General features: G+C 34.9%; 1 protein-coding gene across 2 annotated transcripts in view; it reads right to left on the bottom strand.

Moving 5' to 3' along the window:
* Positions 1-25626, bottom strand: part of LOC310737716 (MAM domain-containing glycosylphosphatidylinositol anchor protein 2) — a 194891-nt gene that overhangs the window by 90978 nt on the left and 78287 nt on the right. For both annotated transcript variants that reach the window (XR_014536877.1, XM_083562244.1), the window contains exon 3: positions 18169-18343. Coding sequence is in view for 1 of the 2 variants with exons in the window: in XM_083562244.1 (XP_083418370.1) it covers positions 18169-18343 (175 nt within the window). In the remaining variant the exon portion in view is untranslated. The remainder of the gene's footprint in view (positions 1-18168; positions 18344-25626) is intronic.

Raw genomic sequence — 25626 nt, 5'->3', positions numbered from 1 at the left:
CAGATGCCGCCAATTTCGATTACAAGACATATCAGTGCCAAACTTGGTAATTAACTCAAGTTCCCAGATTGCCTTTTAGAATACAAACATGGACACCATTGATTTCTGGCATTTATTAGAAGTCTAATGTTCACAGTCACATTGAACACAGACACACATGATCACACCAAATACTATATAAGCATTCAGAAAACAAACTATGCAATATACTACTCATTACTCAATACATCTCAGAGGCAGCAATTGTTAAATCCCTTTTCTGTACAGTTAAACCTCGAAATCTGCTGTTTTACTTTGTCATCTCTATCATTAGACCAACACTTGTGTTATGTTTAAGTAACCCCCTGTTTTATTAGTAATTGCCCAAAAGCATGAAAGTATCGATACATAAAGTATAAGAGTAGTGATGTAAAAATGTAATTTTATCATAGCTATGTACAATACGTACAGTATATAGTGTTTGTTATCTGCTGGGAGGATTTCAACTTCTCCCTACACTGATACAAGGGATCTAACGTCACTGCGATTGTAATCTCTTTTCTATAAACATAACTGAAATTTGATATTCGAAAACTGCAATTTCTGACATGATCAGACAGCACACCTGCAGCAAATAATACCAAATAGAGAATCACAGATAAGTAGACGTGTCAAGAATGGTTAAAGCAGACTCCACCACTGGCTTGATTCAGCAGCTGAAACATTGTAGCCTTAGGCATCCTAGTCTAAGGGTCAGACAATGTGCACATAGCAATTCGAGCTGTGACTGCTAAAAAGTTTATATATACAGACCATACCTAATGTTGTTTTTTTTTTTTCACTCATTTCTTCAAGAATTCATCATTACTTTATCATGGTCGAAATTGTGATTTATCTGGAGACTACCTACTGCCCCCTACTGTCATGCTGATGTGAAAAATCAGTTGGAAAAACAGAAAGGTAACTAGTCATGGGAACGGATCGGATCGGATCATTTTAATGCTTTGGTTCTTGAAATCTCGTTCATCAGAATGAACAAATCTTTTTTGAGTCATTTAGTTCATTTGAGTTCTTTGATCAGAAATAAAATACAATTTTACAGTTTCAATAAGCAGATCCCAGAAACATGACTACAAACTTTGATTATAGTTCAAATAATGAAAATATGCTAGGGTTAGGATGAGTAGGATGCTAAACAGAATGAGTTGCTTACCTCCCATATCTGCTGTGTCGTTAGTTCTTTTGTCACATGACTCCCATAATTATTATAACAATGATTCAGACCAAAAAAATAAAATATCTATTGCATTGTGTAGCGTCTATGAGTCTCGTAATAAAAGAACGAACGACCCAGACCAGAGGACTGATGAGATGAACTACTTAATACTTCTTTTCTTTACATAACCTACAGAGATTTGCGATGCTTTGCTCAAGCACGACCAGTAGAAGTGAGCAAATCACTTTTTGAGACTACTACTTGTTCAAAATGAAAAAATCATTCGCAAACGGCCCATCACTAGAAGGAACTTACGTGAACAATGATTAAGGCACAGAGTATAAGAAAGTAGGTTTACTGGTCAGCGCTCTTTTGTGTTTTTTTGGTGTATTTGTCCTACACTGTCTTGTGCTGTCTGTTTGCGCAGTCTTTTGTCTGCACTGTTTGCACTAGGTTGCACACGATGCACTATATGTGGTGAGGACACTTACTTTAGTGCTTAGATCTGTGTTCTGTATGTAGCTCTATGTTGTGTGTTGTAGCTCTATGTTGTGTGGGGTTCTGGAGGAACGTTGTCTCATTTCACTGTGTACTGCATACAGCTATATATAGTTAAAATTACAATAAAAGCTTATCAGGTGACAGCACTATTTAATAATTTTAAATAAAAAAAAATACTTTTTGAAAGTAAACAGTTGCTTGGGTATCATAATAATTATTACTGAATAATGTTTGAAAAGATAGATTAGATTATATCAATTGAATATTTAACACATTTAATATATGCACATTTAATTTCTGCCCACTAGCTAACTCTCCCCTGAGGCACAACAACAAACCTTTGAGGGTGGAGACTAACACATGATCCTGCTGAGGTACTTGAAGCCAGGCACAGCATTACTTCAACATCACAGGGCAGTCAAACTTGCTCGAAGGAGAGCACTTAATACTTGTTGTTGTTTTTTTTTTATATGCATGACTGCACTGTTGGATAGTGTCACTCTGATCAACAGGACACAGGGAAATAGCTCTTACTCCCACCCACAGAGCACAACAATGATATTTCCTATGCTTTCTGGCTATGGGTGGCTATTAGTAAGTACATACAATAAATAAAAAAGAACATTGTGATGGTGATTTTTTTAATTCTCATTCACAACAGTGAATAAATATTCATTACGGTGCTGTAAGATTTTTTCATTTTTTCCACCATCTTTCACACACATCAAATAATCCAGAGCACCACACAGAGCAGGCTGGGGTCTTAATCAAATGCAGTCCTCTATTCCAGAGCAATCTACAACAGTCATTATGGAGATAACCCCCATCAAGCTGTCATTGCTAGGTGTCACAGGACTGGAATTAAATTCACCCTGACTGGGTGGCACTAATCACTGTCCCAGCTTGATTACACGAGACACCAGTGACCCGGGTGACATCCGTGTTGCAACTTTCCGTGTAAAAATAGGCCTATTAGGCCCAAGATAAGCAATTTGTCCCAAACCCTGAAATGTACAAATTGTTAACTTCCAGATGTACAGTTAATGAGGCAGCAGATAAGGTTGTTTGCTACGATCATAGACTTGCGAGAAGCAGACTGGCCTAATTCCCCAGGAGCTATTTACATTGAGATATGGAGGTAAAGGTGTTAGAAGAAAAGGCTATTACCAGTCACAGAGCTATGATAGGCAAAAACTATGTCATCACCCCCTCAACTTGGAGATGTAAAAACAGCCCGCAGCATCGTCTGTGTTCCAAGTGTGGAGCCCAGCCGCAAACATGCCTTTCTCTCAGAGTTAGATGGATGATTTCACATATTAAGACTGGCTGCTGAAATTGTGATTCAGGCAAAGGCAAGATTAAGTGTCTGTTCACAGCAAGGTTTCGTCGAGCAGAGCGACTTTTCTAACGTTCTGATACTGCACACCTATCAGTTTGCAAATTAAAGCTGCCACTGCAAAGAGACTTATCATCACGGAAATAGAAAGTTTTATAAGGCAACTTGGCAGGCAGGAATTCTATAATTCCCTTTGTAATTATGAAACTAGCAAACAGCAAGAACAGAGGCGGCATATCAATATCAATGGTCACCTCGGCACATAACGTAAAACCTTGATGTGTGTAACAATACTTCAACATTCTTGTCACACACACACACACACACACACACACACACACACACACACACACACACACACAAACACACACACACACACACACACACACACACACACACACACACACAAACACAAACACATACACACACACATATATGTGTATATATATATATATAATATTGAGAGAGAGAGAGAGAGAGAGAGAGAGAGAGAGAGAGAGAGAGAGAGAGAGAGAGAGAGAGAGAGAGAGAGAAAACAGAACCTCTGCCCTTGATTGTAGATGCTTTTGCATACAGACATTTTGTTCCATAATTCATTTGCCGGGCTTTTGTAGTGTCCTGCTTTTTGATGAATGAGAAGCCATTTTAAAGTTTTCCCTCTTTTTCATTACTTACCTGTGCTCGAGTTTATATCTGGCAGGTCTATGATTAGGAGGTATAAAGATAAATAGACATGCTTGCTTTGAATAATGATAAAGTACAATCAATGACATATAACACAGAAGGAAATAAGTGAGAAGCTGAGAAGCCTAAACCTCTGAGTGATCATTTCAGCAGAGTTGATGATGATAATGGCTGCTGTTTGTGTTGATAAGTGTCCAGCCACAGTGTCAGAGATTGATAATAGACACCTTTTCAATAGGTATTTATGATGTCTTCGTTTAAACCTAAATGCTATGATAGCGAACTGACCTTTTAGACTCTAAAACCTGCAGATGCTGCACTCTGTCTTCATATAACCTTAAAGTCAAAGCGCAGTAGCTGCAATATAAATCATCCCATTCAACTAACCTTCATTATTTAACAATAGAACTAAATTAACAATCCTTTTTATATTTTATGCATTTATAGATAAAATTTACTATTTATGTATGAATGAAGAAAATTTTTTTCATGTCGTTTCTTTTGAAAGCTAAATAAATGTCGTTTCTTTTGAAAGCTAATAAATTTTTTTTGCATGCTACACTGTGGGTACATAATTTTTTTTTTACTTCTAACTAGTTTACCACAAGCAAACTTTTCAGGATTTCTGATTGGGCTGCATTTTATGGACACAAAAAAATAAATTCTAAATATTTCATACAGATCTTCATAATGAATTCTTTGTTTTGTTTCCCTCCTCACTGTGGCCTATCAGTGCCCTTATACATTCTTCCACTGCCTAAACTGTCACTAACCTGAGGCACGGTTGAGATATTTATTTTATATGTTTGTATGGTGTCCTGTGATCGAAAGGTGTTCCAATTTTTCCCACCTTGCGCTAGTTTTTTAGGAGATATTCACTAGATTCAGGAGGAACGTTGTCTCATTTTACTGTGTACTGCATCAGCTATACATGGTTGAATGACAATAAAAGCTTCTTGACTTCTTGACTTGACTTGACTTGACTAGATCTACTGCAAACCTGATCAGAATATAATGGCTACAGAATATAAATAAATAAAAAATTTGAACAACTTGAACAACGAAGCGGCTAATTTATGAATTTTTCCTGGGTTTTTCCCGGTTTCACAAACTTCAAGCCAAAAAACTGAACCCCATAACATTAGACCAATGAAATTTCCGAACGGAAACAAAAAAACGCACCTCACCTGTGTTCTGAGCTGCACGGCTATGTAAGCCTGTGTAAAGTACATTAGTGTAGACGGCTTATAGACAGGTGCGGCTTATTTATGTTAAAAAAATTCTTTTTGTAAAATTCAGTGGGTGCGGCTTATATATGGGCGTGGTTTCTAGTCTGAAATTATGGTACATGTATATGTATATAATATATATTGGATATTCACTATTCAAAAACAAGCAACAGAAATACAGAAGAACAAAAATACATTTCTGGCTGGAATAAGGGTAAAAGCTAGTAATTATTAATGTTCCAGTCAAATGACACAGGGCCACTATTACCTGACACATTTTGCATTACAGTAGTACCAATTCTTCCTCACATATATTCTTGCTGCTAGCTGTGTTTTTGACTTTGTGTGCTTCGGTGCAAACCACTCTGCTGTGAGTAATAGGCTTTGACCTGTGCTGTTCTGGTATCACAGCCTTTTACCACATATTTAGTGCTGTAACCAACATCGCTATAATGATAAACATTCAGTTAATGGTGCAGCCCTAATTTTCAAGATGATTTTTAGTCCTTAATTATACATGTTCACAAGATGTTTACATAACTGCACTAATTTCCTTCAAGCCAGCAGCCAAGAAAGCATTCAGCTGTTTTTTATTTCTCATGGTGATACTGCTTGTACACAAAGTCCAAGGATAGCAACAGTAACTCTATTCTGGCCTATGAAAAAAAACTAGAGTGGCTTCACTACAATAGTTCTAAGTACTTACAGCACACAATGTGTCCAAAAGTAAGAAGACACCTGACCATCACAACCAAACATCCCGAAAGTATTGCAACAAAGCTGGAAACATACAACTGCATACGTCTTCATAGACTATATCAACAGTTCCTCTGTGCTCAAAGAAATGCTAATAAAGTTATAGTTTGTTCGTGAAAGAACTTACGTGTCCTCCACTGAGCCTTGACTTCAACTCCACTAAACGCCATTTAGAATACACTAAAACACTGACTTCCTTAACAGACATCAGTGCGTGACCTCATTAATGTTCCTATGGCTAAATGAACACAAATCCCTACAGCCATTCTAGTAGGGAAAACTAGTACAAAACCATCGCTGAAAAGCGGAGGTTATTATAACAACAAAGACAGACTAAATCTGGTATGAGTGTTTTTAGAGTCAAATGTCCACAAAATTTAGGTCATTTTGTGTATTTGTAAACAATACACATTAAAAGAAAGTACATTTATATCGGGTGAACTTGTACATCTCTATTCACACAAAGAGCATCAGGAGTATTATACAGAAATGATCTCATTTTCTGATGAAATCTAAAAGCAATCTATTATTTATGTTTACATCAAATCTCAGACATGGTCCAATTATAATGTTTAATAAAGGTGTTTATTTATTTATTTATTTATTTATTTATTTATTTATTTATTTATTTAAAGAAATGATGTCCTTTCGCAATGCTCGCATGCAAGATTTTGGTTGCACAAGAAACCTCAATTTGAATTGACAGTAAATTTAAAGTTGCCATTTTTCTCTTTCTTTCAATGCTTTTTTTTTTCATCACAATAAATGTAAATAACATATTTCTCTTCTTGAATGATAACCGATGATATGGTACTCGATGCAATAAAAATACTTCTGAGGACTAAATATTTTACATTTTAAGAAACATTTGTGCAAATGATTCACTTGCATGTGTCGAAAACAAGGTCAAACAATCCCTAGTGCTTGTGCTTTTCTATGGCATCGTCCAAATTATAAAACTGGTTCTCGCTAAATAAACGTACTCGTTAATTCTGAGTCGCAGACAGAAATTAACATTCACCTAACAGTGGGTTCAGTAAGCCTGGATTTATTAATGATACAAAATCCTTCCAAAATCATAGCGTAAAGAAGTTTATCCATCCTTTGAGGAACAGCAAGAAGAGTTGCTGATGTTACGCAATAGAACACTCAATTGTGTTGCATGTTTGCATCTGGGATAAGGTATGGTTTGATTATTGTGCTGTTGTTTCAGGGCATTTTTAAAGCATTTGCAAATTTATTTTATCACTATAACAAAAAAAAAAATATATATAAAAAAAAAAAAAAATTACATTTGTTTTATTCTATTTTTATTTACATGTTAGACAGTTGTAATCAGCATTTCACTACATGTCACATACTCTGTATGAATGTGTATGTGACAAATAATATTTGATTTGATTTAGTAACATCACAGCGTAACGTCACCAACATCATTATCGGTGTCATATTTGTTTTCATAATATTTGATGGCATAGGAGCTTGTGTCAGTGTTGCCAGATGTGCTTCATTTCGCATATGACCTTACTGTCAAAACATTGATATCATCTAAAATCAGAAACCTGATTCCACGACAATGATGCAATGTTATGTTGGTTTTTGCATGATGTGCATCATTCTCGTGCAATTACACACTGTCACATAGTACTGTACAACCTGTGTACATGGGTAAGAATATGCAATGACATGTTATTCATTCACTGCATACTGTACATATCGTATCAAATTCATTCTTAATATAGTAAGAACTTTTTTTTTTTGACATTATTATTGTTATTATCATTTATTATTATTATTATCCTGCTTTATAACATTATTACCTTAGTACCTTCACGTCTTCCTTCTTTTCAAAATTAATACATACTTCTTTGCTTAAAATAGGTATTTCCACCAATTACAAGTGATCTTCACAGCCAATTTGGTTAGGGGATTGTGTTCTCAATGAATGTCAGAGTTTTGTAATTTTTAAAACATGTATAGCCCAAAGATGGCAGCTTCAGAAATGTGCAAGGCATAACAATGTGTTTAACACAGATAAAAATGAAGTTATAAATAGATAGAGTTTAAAGTGAAAGGACTTCATTGGTGTCTGAGTCTGGTCAAATAAGTTAGCAAAAACTGCTAAGATTACAGATTTTAAACAGCATTACTAGCATTACATTCAAAGAGGAATCACTACTAAGGAAATTTCACTCTGGGCTGGAGATAACAGAGCTTAAAAGAACAGAGAATTAGACGATCGAAATCTGCTCTGTCAATTAGGCAGCAAAGAAACCACTGTCAAAGTATAAACACACCATCCGCTTTCTGTTGAGCTCTTGCCCTGTGACTCCGTGTGGCACTTATTCTCTAGTGGCTTAGCTCCTATCTTCTTCGGTAACAGGTGCCGCTCATTTTTGATTGGGCCATCTGCAAAGGTTCAGTGGTGCAAGGGGTGTTGATGGATAGACAGTGCCAATGCCAGCCATCTCCACTCTTCCTCATAGTGATGGAGATGAGGAAATAATGAGGCCCAATAGGCAAGGCAAGTCAGGGGAGTAATGAATCTCTTCTTCTTCCTGAGACAGTGGCGTCTGCCTGGCCTCATCTCCCGTACAATTTATCTCTGAGGAAAACAGTGCCCACCGTCCATTAAAGCCACACAAAATAAATTTCTCACTTCACCTACAGTTGACAGTGGAGTATTTGAAAATTTACTCTCTAAACTATTAGGGGGGGGGCAGCAAAAATCACAAGTAAACAAATAAATACAGGATCAAGATCCTTATAATAATGAAAAATGGACCCATTAGTTAAGTAATAAAAACTAATCATATTTCTGTTTGTTTTAAGTACACGGCTAGATTAAAGATTGCATTCTTATACCATTATTCAAACTAACCCCATAAATAGAGACAGATTCTGGCCCACAGCGCCCTGTGTAAAAGCCACCAAGAGCAAGAAAAGCCAAAATGAGTTGCTCAAACACTGGAACATTACACATTACAAAAACAATTAAAGAATCATGAACGCACAGTGCTCCAGGCACACTGTGCCTCAGTTACGTGTGTTACTGTTCACTGTCCCAGAATTGCTGCTAGGGTCCTGGCTGAGTTGGGGTGTGCTTATGCATAAAGCCAGCTCTGACTCATTACGCATGAGCTCACCCTGAGTATTAAAATAAAAACTGTTATAATAATAGCAAAATAAACCAGTGTATCTAGAAACTTCAGGTTTTTAGATTATATTTCTTCTCCACATTCTGAAACTATGAATAATCCACACATTTATGTTTGAATGTTGGGGCAACACACTGCCCTAGATTGGTCCTATTAGATTGATGCAAGTGCAAGAAATAGGAAATTTACAGTAAAATAGATGAAACATAACAACTAGGAAACAAAAACATGAAACAAAGGTAGACAAATGCAAGAACATGATATGCCTACAGGTGATAATGACTAAAGCTTGAGTGCTATACAATACGTGACTTAACTACTTATTAAAATTACACAACAATGTGGTTCAGGTGCATGTGGGTATGGGTGCTGTAGTCCAATGCTGTATCTGCACTACCTTTAGCATTATATTCAAGAAAGATTATAGTGAGAAAAATTGCTACACAGTACCAATCTGACGGAGAAAAAAGACTGAGGACCACCAGTTATTCTTTATATATGTGTGGCAGTTTTGGTAATCGCATTACATGATGACAATTAAATATTTTCTTTCATAGCTTTAAAGGCGTTTGAAATGAAACTGTTGTCTCTCAATAACAAGTTCTAGCATCTTACAGTGTGGTTTGCTACAGAAATGAAACATATACTGTGGAACCTCGGAGCTCGCGGCCTCAGCGCTCGCAACCTCGCATGCTCGCGACTTTCATTCCGACCGGCGACTCTCATTCAGATCGGCTCGTGAGCAACTGCGAGCTGCTCAAAACGCTAGTTTTAACATTTCTAATCAAGGTTTATCTCATTAAAATTGTCTAATAATTAAGTGTTATGGAGTGAAATAGTGTTATTTACTCATTTAAATCGATTTCGTACAGTGTTCTTTGGGTTTTTACAGGGTTGGAAGGGGCGTATCAAAAGGTCGCGAAAATTCGGAACTCGCGACCGGTCTTGGTCCCTAACCCTCGCGAGCTCCGAGGTTCCACTGTATATATAAAATCACATTTGAAGGTTGATAACATTGCAGCTACACCAATGATTAAACATTAAACAACAATGATTATCTCTTCATCATGGCACCTGTTAGTGGGTGGGATATTATTAGGCAGCAAGTGAACATTTCGTCCTCAAAGTTGACGTGTTAGAAGCAGGAAAAATGGGCAAGCCTAAGGACCAAATTGTGATGACTAGACAACTGGGTCAGAGCATCTCCAAAGCTGTTTTCAGAAATGGTCAGTATCTAGTGAAATAAACTCAATACTAGTCAGGTGTTCAAATTTGTTATGCCTCGGTAGACACAAAGTTTTGTCTGATCAGTTTATTCTAAGCTAGCTGTCATGCTGTCAGCAAGTTAACTAATCTTTATTGATCTTTAGAATTCACAATGTTTACATCATAAACTCGATGTAGAGTCTACATTATTGCATTGAAAATTGTATTAATAAGATTTAATATAATACTTTGTTGGCAGGCTATCACCTGTCATTTAAGGATAAACACCATTAGTGACTCCTAATCAAAGAATATCATTTTCAAATGAAAAACAAGCAATTGCTTTCATACACATCATCCTCATCAGTCTTTCTAGTCTGTTCTAATTCTAATATCTATTTCCAGAGATTCATGTCAGCTGTCTCTCTGGTCAATTAAAATGACAATAGGGAAAGTCAATGGATGAATTTGCCTCTGTTCCTGACCTCAAAAGATGAATCCATACAAATGCACAATAAAAAGGTGCCAGTCATGTATCTGTCACTCTAAACTACACTGATCACTGTCCTACATTACACTAATATTGAAATAAAATCTATGATATTAAATCGTTTGAAAGAAAAAAATTGCTTTGAGCTGATTGGATTGGGAGGAAGTAAACAAAGCAGATTTAGGAGAATATTCTGAAGTATACAGGCTGGGATATATGCTTTGTTTGTCACATGGAGAGGATTTACTGAAGAACACAGCCACTACTTTATAGACTATAACAACCTTTGTGTGGAAAACACATCTCCCACAAAGTGTGTTGTTTCATTTTTTAACAAAGGATTTGAAAGACCGGTTGAACCAATAGAAACTAGTCTTCGGGTCGGACAACAAGGAGATTAAATAGGTAGAGAATAAACAGGTTAAAAGGCAACTTTGTGAAGACAAGCAGAAATGCAGAAAGTGCCTCAGCTTGAATATGTCTCTTGTATTGTTGCAGCACATCTCAGTGCACTTAAGGGCCATGGACTAGTTACATTTACATTATGAAGAACTTTTAAAGGACGGTCCTCAAGCATCTCTACTTATTAAGAACATAGAGATAAAAGATGATCTGGTCTACATGCTCAATGGAGCTTTCTTACACTTGGATATGCAAGAAATCAATGTGTAAATCATCTTTTATGATTTTAAATCTCTGTTTGGTAAACAGGTTCTGTGCAATGATGGTTGATGCCCCAAGAGTCTTCTGGATTATAGACTATCTTACCAACAAGCCACATTTTTTGAGGAAACTAAATTGTTTGTTCCCCAGCAGCCCTGGGGCATGCTCCACAATAAACCAGTGAGGAAATCCTGTAACATCCCCAGACTGAGTGCTAACCTGCTGAAGGAAGTAACAGAGGAGAGAACGGTAGTAACCCATTTGGAGAACATTTGAGCAATAATGCCTTTTTACTTCCATGGCTGCAAATCGAGGAGCACCTCTAGCCACCTCTAGCCACCAGCTCATTTAATCAGTGTGTGAAGATGCACTGTTATTACTATTTCCAGCTTAGTGGTTTTAGGCTTCCTCATATATATTTCTAGTGAACCACCCTGATTTAAAAAAAAAAAAAATAAAAATGTCTGAATAAAAATAATAATCCAGTTGCAGGAAGAGAATTTGATTTTATTTTTGCTTATTTTAAAAACATAATTTTGTTTGTTGTTTTGTTTTTTGGATGAGGGGATTGTCACAAATTTCCCCTCTGTGCATGCATCATTGTTTCCAGCATGGTGAGCATTACTGAGGCATTTTATTAATGAGGCAAGCACCCCCTACATATTTTCCTAATATTCCAGTTCTGTATTCAATTTCATTTTGTTTAATTTAATTAATGTTTTTTTTTTTTTTTTTTGCAATTGTAGCCACGTTTAACATACACCCTTGTTTCTAGCTAAAGACTTGGTATTTAATGTTATGTGTTCTCATGTGTGCTCTTATCCATCCAGATATACATGCATATCCAGGAAAGTAGGGTACATGAGACCGAAAACATATAACAGACAGATATTAATGTACTCACTCAAACACAGTTTCTATAGCAACAACTACCTCAAAAGGACTTGTATGTACTGTTACATAATTTATTCTTCAAAAAATTATTAATAAAAACGCTATTTAACAAAACCAAGTGTCCACAACAGCATTTTGTGGTTCTGGTGAAACAAATCTGACTGACTTTAAAATGATTGTTTTATTAAATACTGCAATATTTATATTATTACCATTATTGATGCCTTCAGGAAGGATTTAAATTCAAACATTTAACATTTTTTTTAATTCACGATGTGTTCTACGTGTCTCACGATACCTCACGATGTCTCACCTCTACAAGGCCATTATACACGTGTATATATATATATATATATATATATATATATATATATATATATATATATATATATATATATATATATATTTCTTGCTCTACTACTTCACTTTCCAAAGTCTATGCACAACAAACATGGTAATACTGTAAAAAATGGCTCTTAAAGCTTTTTTTAATAGAACAGAATTGAATTGTTGCTGTGAGGGATGTACATCATGTAGAAATAATACAGTGTTTAGTCGGAGTAAGCTGTAAATAGGGCGTCTATTATTTGCTCTTTGTTGTGCAAGTGTAATGATGGAGCATATAGCAGGGAAACCATTAAGTTTAAAAGACGTTGCTTACACTAGTGAAACCAGCTCAATGAATTTAGTGAAGGTTGCAGAGGAGAAATTACCCAGATTAATGTTGTTTACGTAAATAACCATTCTGTGAAAGTGTCCTACAGTGCAATAGCACACTGCTTATCTGCACACAGACAGAAGCTGTTTATCTTAAATCTTATAAAAGACTTAAAGACACTTAAGGCATTGGACTATAAAACATTACACAAAAAAAAAAAAAAGAAAAATGCTCAAGATGGTCTGAAAGTGAATCAGTGAGAGAGTGGGCAATTTCAGCACTCCCGAGCCGATGAGAAGAGCAATTCTCATTAATTACTGAAGATTCAGAGATTTTTTTGTGCTCACCAGGGCAGCTCTGGGCTCAAAGGCCACCTGGGCAAAGTGTCCAGGGAAATTACCTCAAAAATTCACTCTATTGCCCAATCCATATTCCACCACCAAGCCGCTACAGCAGATCAGGTAGAGCTGGATCAGCAGCGTGCCGATTACTCCCGCTGGCTTTGCCTGACTGGCTTCAAGGAGCTTCAGTCATAATGCACATGCTTATCTTGTTCTCTCAGATCTGTGAGAAAAGGCCCAAGGGCTGGTTTCAGTTGGGGGTATGAATTCTACTTAGGATGACTTTCTTTGTCCTCCGATTCGATAGAAATCACACAAATAAATCCATTGGAACAGAGAAAGTTAACCAATCATGCAATTTGAGCAATAGAAGATCACTAAATGCTGGATGAAATCTTTCAGGTTTCCCTCACTGGTTATTTTTTTTCTCCTGACTGCTGCCTAATATTGCGCATCTGCACCTAATCTGGTCTCTCAGGATCCAGCTTTCTAGAAGAACTTTAATTGAATGAAACTGTCCATCCAAGAACTGGCAGGTTCAATCATATTTCATGCATGTTAACAAAGACAGTGAAAGTGCCATTGCACCAAACAGTAGATTCAGCAACATTAATGTTACCAAGCTGTAAATGTTACGTGTTCCAGTGTCCAAAGTAGCAATTACAATTCTAATTAGCAATCAAGTCCTTGCAGTACTAAAGCACTAAAAATACTGGGAACTAGCAAAAGCCCATCAATTATCTTCACTGCTGGTCGACGGCTTCAATAGTTCTCTGGGGGGTAAAGCTACATTTCTGCAAGATGTTCAACATAACCCATAACTAATGAAAAATACATGGTATAAAAAAGCCGAGGCCAAAGGCAAGGATATACCGTATGTTTTAAACAACAATTGCTATCACAATTCAAACTTCACTAATGCTGCTTTCCGGGCATAGAAAATAACCAATACTAGGAGTTGGATCAACATGTGATTGAAATTCTGCTTTCTTAAAACTGTTATTTTGGTAGAAGAGACCATTTTTGCTCAATAACTGACTTCTGGAGAGAGCCGCATTGTTGCATAGAAATCACTCCAAGGAAAAAAGGGGCAAATAGTAGCAAAAAAAAAAACAACAATGTGGATTGGAGGGATTTCCAGCAAGTTTATTTCAACCTTCTGGCCAGCATATTATTTATAAATATGTATATCAATTCATTTTAATGGCACTGATTTTATTAACGCACGCATTTCTGTTTGACCGTTTTCATTGAAAATATAAATAAATAAATATTAAAGATGCGAAATTAAAACCTTTAGTTCAACACACATTTATTCACGATGTCCTTTCTTTACTCAGATGAAAAAAAAAACTCCACAGAAAAATAATTTTCAATCACTAAACATTTGTTTTACTGAGGAGCCAAGTCTCAAATCAAGCAACACAAAAGAAATCTGCCATGATACACACATCCGGCAATTAACCTTCTGGGTTTGAGAAACCGAAACGAACTAACAGAAATACATAATTTCGAATCTGTAAATGGTCTACTTTTATTTGTATACACTCAAAATAAGAACAAAACGCTGGGCTTTTTTAAAATTAAGAAAACAGACAGGGGGCGCTCTCTGCCGTTTCTGACATCTCTTTTCACAAACATAAATAAAACAACCTAAATCTCAGTGAATACTTCCCTCACAGACATAATAAAATATATATGTATAGACTACTTTTAGATAAACAGATTCACATTTCAAGCTTTCTATACATATATTATTATTATGTCTGTGAGGCAAGTATTCACTGACATTCAGGTTGTTTTATTCTCTGTAATCCGTATGAAAGTTAGAAGAGGTACAGTCTATCCGGCATCACCTCATCAACCGTCCGTGTGAAAACATAGCAAAACTTTCATTTGGTGTCCTGATGATTTACATAATTTAAAACACCGTGGTTACTTTAAAAACATTTACAAGAATATTTAGCTTTTCTGCTTTATGTTGTATAGTTTCACTAATAATAAACATACATTTGCATAAAGCATCCATATTCGTCCCCGACCATGTTGATTAGAGTATTAAAAACTTGAAAAGTATTATTTTAAGGTACATTTAGAACAGATAAAAATGTGCAATTAAGTTACAATTAAACACGAGTTAACTCATGGCGATTGTGCGTCATGTATATATATATATATATATATATATATATATATATATATATATATATATATATATATATATATATATATATATATATATATATATATATATAAATCCACCGCTTTACTGTGGTACGAATCTCGGGCCCCAGGTTTATCGCAGAATTGCATTTGCCACATAACTTATGTATTTAGCTAATTTTGAAATAATCAGCTGATAGCACGATAGACCAAAAAACTTATAGAGAATTGTTTTAATGAAATATTAATTATAAAATTAAATAAAATGTATATATATATATATATATATATATATATATATATATATATATATATATATATATATATATATATATATATATATATACAAATGATTTACTGAGATAGGAACTAGAGTGTGAATAAAGGGTTTCATGGTAAGCACCAGTCTCTTGGAGAATAAAGCAGCCAGTCTTCTGATAATTTAAATGCGCACTTTGTTTCTTCCTATTCTAAGAAAAGGATGTTAAATACAGCAGTTAAAAAGAAAGTGTGCACTTAATGTTTCTAGAGTCTACATCTTAACTAAAACAAACAGGAGGCAGTTTTCTTCCATGTGAATTTTGTTTCCCATAAAACCCTGTATACAGGATATGCAAGCTACAGTTGCACAGTAGCATTGATTATAGCTTTCTAATGATAATTACTATTCGAATTATTTGTAAAGTGTGAAATTTGACACTTGGTGTGGTATGCTTGTTTAATCCTTCAGGCTCAAAGTATTTTTTTTTTCTTTTTTTAAGCATAATTTTTGGACACATCTTTAAAGATTCTCAAGCTCTACAGTGATGCTGTTTAAATTGGGCCTGTAGTTTTATTTTCAAAACTAGTAGTTTAGGTTACTCACCCTGAAAAATACATATTGAAATACATACAGATTACATACATACATATATAGCCAACAGTTTGTGGTGACCTGGACATGAAACATATATGGAAAGTTGGAATCACATACAGTACAGTATGTTTGAATGCTTCCAATTTCCAACAAACCTGCTTCAGCATGCTAATGCCCCTGTACCTGAGGCCACCTTTTTGAAGACATAGGTTGCCAGATGAAAAAACTTCACTGGCCTGCACAAAGCCCTGAACCTCAACCTTACTAAGCACAAATATGAGCCAGCTAGGAGTAAGCAAGCGAAAATAAAAAGTACATAATTAAGCTTACATTAATTGTAAAATGTAAATCTTTGAATCTTGCATTGTGAGTGATGTGCTTCTTCTGAAGTCACATGAACAAAAACAGAACAAAAAATAAGCCTAAGTGCATTGGAAAATTGAGTGCAATGGAAATAAACAGATTGTTGAATTGCACCAAGAAACATGATAGTTTGATTGCACTCAGTTTTCAACCACTTAATCAGAGGCAATGTATTTAATATCCTGATATTCATCCACAGAAAAGCTACTTTAATGATTTTAGATTTTTGGCTTTTAAAGTGTTATTATGGGTCTATACAGTAGTTCAAACATCCACCAGAGCTGAAATCCAGAGTAAAATTTCATGAAGATTTCTTTACAGTAACTGTGACATATTCATTAATGCAAGAAAGTGTCACACAGCATGAAGGTTTTGAGGAGCACTTAACAATAATAAATGTATTGGCCACTTTAAAGAAGTGAAACATAATATTTTTCACAAGCAATCTTGTCACCCTAGTATGAAGCTTGCATTAGTCTATTCGGTGACAAAACTAAACTTTCTTTTCGGCTTCTCCCGTTAGGGGTCGCCACAGCGGATCCTCCGCACGTTTGATTTGGCACATGTTTTACGCTGGATGCCCTTCCTAACGCAACCCTCCCCAATTTATCCGGGCTTGGGACCGGCACGGTGACAAAACTACAAAGGCAATATCTGGAAAAGATAAAATGACCCTTTTTATGAACCATTAAAAAATATAAGCATATCAGAGCTGACTGGAAGCCTTAGAAGAAAAAGCATCTGCATATCACCAGAACATTATACTAGGTACTGTATAACCAGATTAATAAAACCCTGATGGCAAATGTATATGATTTAGATCATTTTCCTACATATCACACCATTCAGTGAGCCATCATGCTTTATAGATGGGGTCAGGGTCAAGATGCAGGTTGACTTCGATCAGTATAGAAATGTTTCAACATGAGATAAAGGCAATCAATCACAACTTTATATTTCTCATAAGCTGTACATATAATATTTATAAATCTCACTCAACACGCTTAAAATACCCTTTACCATTTTAGCTTCATTATACATGTGCAATAACATTTGCAGAGACTTTCCAAGATGGTACATTTCTACTTACTTTTGTTACACTAACACAATTATGCTAAACATGAAATATATTAAATAATACATTAAACTAAAGCGTAAAAACGCAACGGGTTTTGAAACACTGTTCTGAACTCAGCTTCTGAATTAATAAGTTGTTCAAACTATTTTCTTTGACAAATAAGATCAACCCTTTCACTGATGGCATTGATGTTGCATAAAAATTAATCAATATGTAATCCAGCAGCATATTTAGAGAATCGAGTAATTAACGGCAAAGCCATTGAGTCACTGAAAAGTGTAACCTCTAGTCAATCGGTAATCAATGACAGAAATAATGCATTGCTAGTAAATATTCAGTATAACTGCTTCTGTCAATACAGCAAAGCCTGTTAAGTGCCTACTTAACACACTGTATATGTACTGTATATTCATGTGTGTGTGTGTGTGTGTATATATATATATATATATATATATATATATATATATATATATATATATATATATATATATATATATATATACACATACAGAGACGCATATATGTACATATACATACCCACACAATCAATGTATGTGTTTATATGTACTGTATGTATATAATGTAAGAAATACTTACAGTAGACATCCACTCTGATGGATTTGATTGCTGGCGAGCCGAGTCCATTTTCTGCCTTGCAGTAATAGCGTCCTCCTTGGTGCCGCTGGATCTTAGCGATGTGAAGTGTCTCATTAAAGACACTTGAATCCTGAAAACGGTCTGACACACTTCCTGCTGTCTTAGTCCATCGAATCTACATGAAAAAAAAAAAGAAAGAAAAACAGAAATATAATAAGGCAAGACACAGTGAAAGTCCTTTTTTTGCACTTTTTTAGGACAATTTGTAAACAATCACATCAGAAAGCATCTTGTATTTAACTGTGCAAACCTAAGTTCCAACAGACTTTAAATCTAAAAAATGGATATAAAAATACCTGAAAATGTTTGTGAGTGACATTTAGCAATGACTGCAAATTTTTCTTCAAACTGTATTTGACAAAATAAAAAGGGATACAAAAAAAAATGTAGGTAGGGTCACGTTCAGTAAAGTGCACCTTGGGGTAATCCTTTACTCAATCATTTTAATAAGAAGTAGTTAAATGTTAATTTTACTGGATATATTATGGATCCCAAAGCTATAAGAAAATTACTTATTGCTATGGGAACCATAAAAAAGACAATTTCTTTTTTTCCTGAGAAATCCTTAGTAAAAAAAAATTATTACGTTCATAAAAACAATATATGTTCTTATTAGGGCATTTTTCTAAGGATAACAAATACATTTAAACATATCTACGATATTTTATGAAATACAAACCTTTTTTTGAGGTAAATGCTTATGAGGCATTATCTGTCATTTTGCAAGGAATAATGCACAATGGGCTGTGCTGTTACAGCAAAATAATCCATTTATATAACCTTTATATAAACATACTCATTGTACAGGTCACTGTGAGGACACTGCTGGTGTTTCTTCACATTCATGTCTTAATAAGCAGAGCTTGAATTGGATGCATTATGACAGCTATGAGATCATACACCAGCTCAAATGATGAATGTCTGCTAATACATTTACCCAGTTATGCAAGATTAGTTTTTTTTAAAACAGCAGCCACTAATTTTCCACCATTTCAATGCATGAAGACGTTTTCTTGATTTGTTAAGATTGCAACCCGGATGAATTATGCTCTTCTTCACATACATTATGGCATTAATATGCTTTGGGCATTAATGACAATGTGTAACATTATCCCAATTACTTATCCATCTTAAGTGTTTATTATACAAAGAAAATATAGATATACAAAAAGTATTGGGTCACCTAGTCATGAATATCGTATGTCCTTTTAGCATCACATTCTACATTATTCCCAATTTGCTATTAAAATTTCCTCCACTCTTCTTGAAAGATGTTCCACTAGATTTTGGAGTGTGCTTGTGGAGATTTCTGCTCATTCAGACACAGGCGTGTTAGTTAGAGTTCTAGTTTATACCAAAAAGGTGTTCAATAAAGATTAGATCAAATTCCTAAAGCAGGAGATCTTTCACTCCAACCCATGCCGCACATATCTTTATGGAGTATGCGTTGCGCACCGGGGCATTGCCGTGCTGGAACAGGTTTGGGTTTTCTAGGTAAAGTGAAGGGAAAATGTCATGCTACTGCATCCAAAGACGTCCTATACAACTTTTTGCCTTCAGCTTTGTGATAACGGTTTGGGAAAGAACCACATACGGTTGGGAAAGTCAGGTGACCCAATACGTTTGGCAATATAGTGTATTACATAAGTGCAAAGTATGAGGTACAAGTGTAGAGACCAGCTCATTGCTGTTGAGCAACATATTCTGTTTTATTTCAGTGAGGTTAGTTTGTTTAGCGTGATTCTGTTTTTTTTTTTTTTTTTTAGTCTGTCTGCAATTTTCTAAGGGTGCCACATATTTCTAGGAGTGTCACAAATCCCCTTTATTTGCTTTTATGCAGGCATTCTTTAAAGCATGAATAGTGCTGCTCGGGTTTTCACTTTTTCATAACGTGATTTGCTTACATTTTGTTTACATACCATTTTGCATTGTTTTCATGTATCTTGTTTCATCGTTACAATATATTACTGGCTTATTGGTTAAACACAGAAGTCAGGTGCCAAGTAATTAGAAGCTAATTAATAGTTAGTACCTAGTAACGACCCAGAAGGCCTACTCATACATCTAACCAACGTCTGTGCAACTAAAAGATTTTGACAATGTTAAAAGGTTTATTTTAAACAGTTATAGAAAAACAGTCTGCATATTAAATCCTCTCAATCTGTTTCAACTTTGAGTTGTCGAGCATTGCTTATTTATAAATAGTCATAAAAAGCTGTCTTGTGTTTCTCTGCCACTTCCTTTCTTCTGTCTTATAGCCAGCTTTTTTCTTCTTGTTCTTTCTTGCTTAGGTCAGTGATTTGCAAAGGGCATGAACCCCAAACCATAACCTTAACCTTAAACTATTCAGTCATGCTGAGTTATGCATATCGCATCCTTTTTCAGTTCATAAAACCAACTTCACCCACCACAAGAAATGTATTCCATTCTGCAATTCGATACTCTGCACATCATACCAGCTTCTATATGCCAAACAAAAATAACTAGAATTAACTATCTAGGATTAAATGTAAATGGTATGTTATAGGATCCGAAAAAAAACCCATTAATACAGCTCTGTTTACTTGTTCATGTGGTAAAGCATGTGTCGGTTTTAAATTGGTGTGACGCTAGAGAATGATAGTCATCCACTTTGTTGTTGTGGTGAAACAGTAACCTTGTGAGGTTGTTTAGCTGGAGAACCCACTCGGCAGGTGGCGAGTACCACGAGGAGTTGCTGGGTTTCTCTGAATTGCTGTATTTTGAACTGAATTTTATCGAACAACAGTGAGTCATACTCTTCTGTGTGTTGACTAGTGTACTACCACAGACTGGAAAACAAAATGCACTGACACAGAACACGACTTGAAAAATACAAACTTTGACACGCTTGACAAGAAAACAAAACAAAACCGAAAACATCAAAAGCTTAGCTAGCTAGTTAGAGTTAGCAAGCTAGTTCATATATATTCATCAAATATACAGATACAGTACAAGCTTAATCAGAAGAAAACTGTGTGAATACAGAGTCTAACATGATGATGCATGTACCAAATCGCTTGTCAGTACACTAATCTTGTCACTAATTAGTGCATATTGTGTGAAGTCGAGTGAAGTCCTGAATTCTCTGTAAATGGTGCTCACAATTGTGATATTTATCTGTGCAGTGAAAATGGATCCAGAATAACCCACAATATGAAAAATAGCTTGCAATTGCATCTTTTTTAAGCAAGAAACCGAAATTTCCAGATAAGAAAAGCTGCAGCTTTAATGTAATTAATTATAAATAAAGTCCAAACTCTCGAGTTTTTCTGTTTTAGGCTGCCCTGTCTAGAGGACGTGGAATAAACAGAATTTCTAGATCTCTAAAACATTTCAAAAAATTACGGATGTAACTAACAATTATTTTGACAATCGATTAATCGGATGATTACATTTTTTATTAAATTCTTTTCAATTAATTGAACATTTTAAACATTATTTCAAATAAATTAAACATTTTGCTTATTATAACTATATAAAAGCCCACTTTAGGGTATTTTTGTATAGAAGTGTACTTAAAAAATGCAAATGCCACATATTGAGTTGAACTATCTTTAATTTTGACATTTTATAAAGCATATAGGGGCTGCTTGTTGAGGAGTGCAGAACAAATTCATGCTGGGTTGTTTCTTTCTGTAAAAACAAAACAAACAAAAAACACAGATTTAAGTTTAAAGTCAAGTGAAGCAATTTGTGTAAAATAAAATTTATATTGTTTTTAATGATAATTCCAGATGTCAAGTTGACAATATTATTGTTAATAAATGACAATTTTTGTTTAAATAAATACACGACATTTCGTTCATTTGTAAAGATATAAGCATCTAGAAAATATTAAATTAAATTTAGTATAATAATTAAATTATATATGCATAAATTAAATATACAAACATTAAAAATAAGCATTTAAACATACAGTAGTAAATCAGGTTTAAAAACAGATAAGTTACTGTTGTAGACAGATGAAGTGTCCTGAAGTTGGTAAACAAACATTTTACCCAATAGCACTTCATTAAACTATACCATTTTTACATGATGAGGATTTTACAGTTTTTGCTTACCATGCTGATGTTTCGCCTTCATCCATGACTCTACCTAGGATTTGCCTATGTCTGCAGCTGCCCTTCATGAACAGAGGGGAGGATGGGCGGGAAGAAAGCGGCTAAAAGAAAGTGTCTAGGGAAAAGACTAAACACGTGGAGGGAGGGCCTGCATGCTCCCAAGCCTATAGCAGCTTTCACATTTACAGGCAGTTTGGAGTCCACCCAAGTCATTAGTCCCATCTCTCTCCACTTAACAAACTCCTGCACTACTCAACTGCTGAGCATGTGCACTGTTTTTTTTTTATGCCTTGTAGCATCATAAGGCAATCTGCAAAAAAAAAAAAAAAAAAGAAAAGAGCCAGCGTAGTAATCACAAATACGCAAGTTGAGTCAAAATCAGACTTCTGTCCAGCTGGTCTCAGTGGCAGCATGCATGCATGTGTTTCTATCCATCTGCTTCCAGTCACACTTGTGCATCTGATTCGCTACAGGGAAATGACATTCTTGTGAAATCTGCTCACCTACCATCAAAGAGTGAGGCTGTGATAGCATTTTGGTGCTGTAGTTTGTCCCGCCACTACAATTGCCTGGAATTCTAGTATATCTTGAGATGAGGTTAGCAGCCCATAAAATGGAAATTGCATAATGTTTGATGTGATTATTACATTCTCATATATCCAATCGTAGCAAATTAGATAGACATATCACTTTGGATGAAAGTGCAGGAGGAGACTGCAGATTCTTTTTTTATTTTATTTTTTTACTTCAAATAGGGAATACTCTGCTAAAAATGTTTGAATTATAATTTTTAAGCAACACATTCATGCCTGAGTGTAAAGACAATAGGCAGGGGCAATGCTAAATTACAAATTTTCTTAATAGATTGACCTTATTATTATTATTATTATTATTATTATTATTATTATTATATAGATATTAGATATATAATATTATTTGTGCTGAGTGCACAAATGAGCATGTATACACACAGTGTATATATAGTGTAAAGTGTGTGTGTATATATATATATATATATATATATATATCCGATATATATATAATAAGCAATACAATAATAAGCAATACACAGTACTGAAACGCTTCTATCGCTGCTTGTTTTTTTGTTCATATTCTAATCTCAAACTCAGAAATGATGGATTGCCTCTGCTGCAAATTGCTGAACACCCGTTACATTTGACTTGTGTTTACCAACACAGTGTTGTGGGTAGACTTGACTTTTTTTTATTTTATTTCCAGAATACACTAAGACTCGGCTCAGCAAGTGATCGATTTCCAGCAATACAAGAGTCGATTACTGTACATTTGAGCCTTATAACATCCACTATGGAGAATACTATTTCTGTGAAGGTGCAGCCTAAATAAATTATGAGATGGAAAGTTTATTGACTCAGTTTTGCTGTTTGACTGAACTGTAACCCATCTCTCTTCCAAACACGCACGAAAAAAGACTGCTATAGTGATTTATATGTTCCATTAATTTCCTTTTATTTTCACTCTTCCTTTGAGAAAAGTGAGAAGATATTATGAAAAAATACTTTTGGTCTGGCTTTAAGCATATTTTAATACAGTGTATACACACAGCTAATTAGGTATCAAGCCATTTTTTTAAATAATGTTAATTACATACATCTAATGGAAAGTAACCAAACTCTAGGTACTTCTATTACAGTACTGGAATATGTGGTTCATTCTGAATTGTTTTTTTTTGGGTAAAAGATATATCAGAAAGACTGTAAGTGAATTAAAGTATAGTATGTGCAAATTTTAAATAATTCAATTTTAAAGCCCAATCATGAAGCAGCTTCCTGCCAAAGGACAGACAACATGTGCCAAATGTATTATGTAGCAGCAGCAATAACTTAGACATTGCAGACTCATTAGCAGCCCAATCACAGTTTATCAGCCATTTTTAGCTTAAAATGCTTTAAAGAAAGCAGCATAATAATAATCTGCAAACACAAAATCTGTGCTGCTATTGGCATTCCACAGCTCAACAACCAGTCTGATATAGAGAAACATACAGGTAAGCCATTATCATAAACATAAGATGTTACTTAATGATTGCGATCATGTTCTGCTATCTATATTAGGGCTGTCACTCGTTTACATTTTTTAATCGCTATTAATCACATGACGTATGATTATTATGACTAAAACTACCCCAAACATAGAGGATAAAGAACACAGATATGTTTCAAAGACAGTAGACATGTTTTTTAAAGTACTTGTTCATGCCTATCAAACACCACAGGTTCTCATTACTTCTCTTTCTTTGCACTTAACCAGTTGCTCAAACAAACAAGTTTTACATTACGGTTTAGATTTTCAGATGACAGAGCAGCTCATAAAAATATTCTTGTAAATATTTTAGAGTAATAATGATGTTTTAAATGACATAAATCATCAAGACACTAAACTGAACTTTTGCTGTTTCCACAGCAATTATTAGCGGATGTGTGCATCATGGCGGATAAATTTTTTTGTTTGATTTGGAACTTGGCGCCTCAGTATAACATGTTTAGTATTTAAAATATATATATATTTTTTTATATCTGAGTAAAGAAAAGACAGCGTGAATAAATGTGTGTTGCATTCAAGGTTTTAATTTCACAGCTTTTACATTTAATTTATTTATATTTGGAATAAAAATGCATTAATCACTGCATAAATCGCGCGTTAATAAAATTGTTGCCGTTAAAATGAATGTGTTATCGCCTTAATAACACGTTAATTTTGCCAGCCCCAATATATTGTTGGAACTCAGACCCTGTGCCTGAGGGGACACATCAATTAAGTGGCTCTACATTCGAATCAGTTTTGAGCAATTACTAATCAGTTACCTATAATTCTCAAAATACCAAATATTAAACAGCCAGACCAAATGAAGAATCTTCCAGTCATGAGATAAGAAGGAGCAAATCACTTGCAGTCAATACAACCCGGTCCTAGAAGGCCTTCCAGGAGAGAGCTTTCTTAACAGCAAGACTCCCGTCAGTTATCACGGACAAGTGCAAATTCATGTGGCAAATCTTTCACGTTTTATACCCCAAATTTATTAAAATTTACATATTATTCTCTAACTTCTCTTCCTTACTACTTTACATACGGCAATAATTCAGCAAGTTTTTGCATATCCCACCTTTTGCTTACGTGTTTTCTGGTAAGTTTATACCTTTTCTTGGTGAAATGCCACCCCTTACCAGGAGGCCTCATTTACCTCCCTACATTTCTAATTTACATGTACCATAAACATCTGATGGTGATCTTTCCTTCTTGTAAAAAATCCCCTGATCATGCATTTTACCACTTGAAA

This window comes from Silurus aristotelis (genome assembly GCF_946808225.1).
Source record: "Silurus aristotelis genome assembly, chromosome: 15".
Taxonomy (NCBI): Eukaryota; Metazoa; Chordata; class Actinopteri; order Siluriformes; family Siluridae; genus Silurus; species Silurus aristotelis.
Note: the sequence above shows the minus strand (reverse complement) of the source record. Positions and strands in the feature narration are given on the sequence as shown.